The sequence below is a fragment of the Lucilia cuprina genome, chromosome 5 (genome assembly GCF_022045245.1).
Source record: "Lucilia cuprina isolate Lc7/37 chromosome 5, ASM2204524v1, whole genome shotgun sequence".
In the NCBI taxonomy this organism is placed as follows: Eukaryota; Metazoa; Arthropoda; class Insecta; order Diptera; family Calliphoridae; genus Lucilia; species Lucilia cuprina.
Window position 1 is genome coordinate 12,866,335 of NC_060953.1, and position 2,461 is coordinate 12,868,795.

Consider the following 2,461-nt stretch of genomic DNA (forward strand, 5'->3'; position numbering starts at 1 on the left):
TCAGTTCTAGTTCAGTTCTAGTTCAGTTCTAGTTCAGTTCTAGTTCAGTTCTAGTTCAGTTCTAGTTCAGTTCTAGGTCAGTTCTAGTTTAGTTCTAGTTCAGTTCTATTTAAGTTCTAGTTCAGTTCTAGTTCAGTTCTAGTTCAGTTTTAGTTCAGTTCTAGTTCAGTTCTTGTTCAGCTCTAGTTCAGTTCTAGTTCAGTTCTAGTTCAGTTCTAGTTCAGTTCTAGTTCAGTTCTAGTTCAGTTCTAGTTCAGTTCTAGTTCAGTTCTAGTTCAGTTCTAGTTCAGTTCTAGTTCAGTTCTAGTTCAGTTCTAGTTCAGTTCTAGTTCAGTTCTAGTTCAGTTCTAGTTCAGTTCTAGTTCAGTTCTAGTTCAGTTCTAGTTCAGTTCTAGTTCAGTTCTAGTTCAGTTCAAGTTCAGTTCTAGTTCAGTTCTAGTTCAGTTCTAGTTCAGTTCTAGTTCAGTTCTAGTTCATTTCTAGTTCAGTTCTAGTTCATTTCTAGTTAAGTTCTAGTTCAGTTCTAGTTCAGTTCTAGTTCATTTCTAGTTCATTTCTAGTTCATTTCTAGTTCAGTTCTAGTTCAGTTCTAGTTCAGTTTTAGTTCAATTCTAGTTCTAGTTCAGTTCTAGCACAGTTCAGTACTTATTTATATATTTTCTATTTTTATAGGTCGTGGTTCCCGTCAACGCAAGGAAGTCGATTACACCGATAGTCTAACCGAGAAAGAACTATTACGAGCCATTGATGATGGCGCCGAATTTGATGATGAAGATGAGGAGGAAGAAGCTAAACGCAAGAGACGTAAACGTAAAAATCGTAAAGATGATTCAGATGATGAATCTCTGGCGGGTCATTCGATTAAACGAAGACGTCGTCAGAATATCGACAAAAAACTTAAGAAACAAATGGGTAAAATAATGTCGGCAGTCATAAAATACACCCACGAAGATGGTCGTATTATATCGGAACCATTTATGAAATTACCCTCTCGACAGCGTCTGCCAGATTATTATGAAATCATTAAAAGACCGGTGGATATAAAGAAAATCTTGCAGCGCATTGAAGATTGTAAATATGCCGACTTGGATGATTTACAAAAGGATTTCGTGCAACTATGTCAAAATGCCCAAATTTACAATGAGGAGAATTCATTAATTTATCTAGATTCCATAGAATTGGAGAAGGTGTTTGTGAATGCCAAACAACGCATACAGGCACAAGCTTCACAAAATTCCTCCATCACCGGTGAGGGTGGCAATGCATCGGATAACTCAGAAAATGAAGATAATTCCGGTCAAGATAATTCCGATGATGAAGAGATAGCCTCCACCTCAGCGGCTGCCGTTAAAATGAAACTTAAACTGAATAAAACCATAGCCAGCACACCCACCACTCCCACACCCTCATCCGCACCCCCAGTAAGTGCTTCGACTAGTAAAAAGCAAACAAGACGCAAACGTTCTCAAAAGAAATACACCATATCGGATGATGATGATGACGATATGGATTAGCTACCACTCGGAGTGGTATTCTCTTTGCAAACTCATCATGATTAAATGAAGAAGCTTCAAATTGTTTCTATATATTTACATATTTTAAACATTGGTTTTTCGGTTTATTTTGATTTAGTTGTTAAATATTTTTGCTTGTCCCCCCTTTTTTCATTTTAAACATATTTATTCTTAAAATAATTGGTTTCAAATTTTATTCACTCTATAGATTTTTGTAAAATTTTGTTTAATAATTTGCTTTTAATCATTTCTTTTTACTTATTTAAGTCTGTCTTTTTTTTATTTTTTCAAACATATGTACGTATTACTTTTAGTTTACTTTTTTTTATAAAAAACGCAAACAAAAAAATTATAATATATAAAATATACCATTTGCGATAAATGAAAAAATATATAAAAAAAAATAAATTGCTATTCTTCAGAATTAGATTTAAACAGGAAAATTTAAAATAAAAATGTAATTCAAAATTATTCTAACAAAAATACATTTATTAACGAAAAAATATTCAATATATTAAATAAAAAATACTTACATTAAAATAAAAAAAAATATTGTTGTTATTTGAAAAAGGAGGAGGAAGGTAAGACGTTCCCAATTGGATCTCTGCTCCGGAAAGACCCGTTTTTCAATCGGCCAAAGATTGTCAAATCGGCAACAGCAGTATCAACCTTAAGTTTTCTCCAGGGAAGAATATCCAGTTACAGCCAATCTGTTACAACAACAATAACTTGAAGGTGAAGATGTACTATAGATTTGTCTATAGTCTGGACTATAGTCTATATTCTGAACTATAGATTAGTCTACAGTCTGGACTATAGATTAGTCTATAGTCTGGACAATAGATTAGTCTATAGTCTGGACTATAGATTAGTCTATAGTCTGGACTATAGATTAGTCCATAGTCTGGACTATAGATTAGTCTATAGTCTGGACTATAGATTAGTCT

At 33.3% G+C, this 2,461-nt stretch overlaps 1 protein-coding gene across 1 annotated transcript; it reads left to right on the forward strand.

Moving 5' to 3' along the window:
* Window positions 1–632: 632 nt before the first annotated feature.
* LOC124420025 (ATP-dependent helicase brm-like) lies at window positions 633–1,704 on the forward strand (the record flags this gene model as incomplete). Its single annotated transcript, XM_046951518.1, has 1 exon — window positions 633–1,704. A coding segment is annotated over one exon (882 nt), but the record flags the coding sequence as incomplete, so codon positions are not given.
* Window positions 1,705–2,461: the final 757 nt, after the last annotated feature.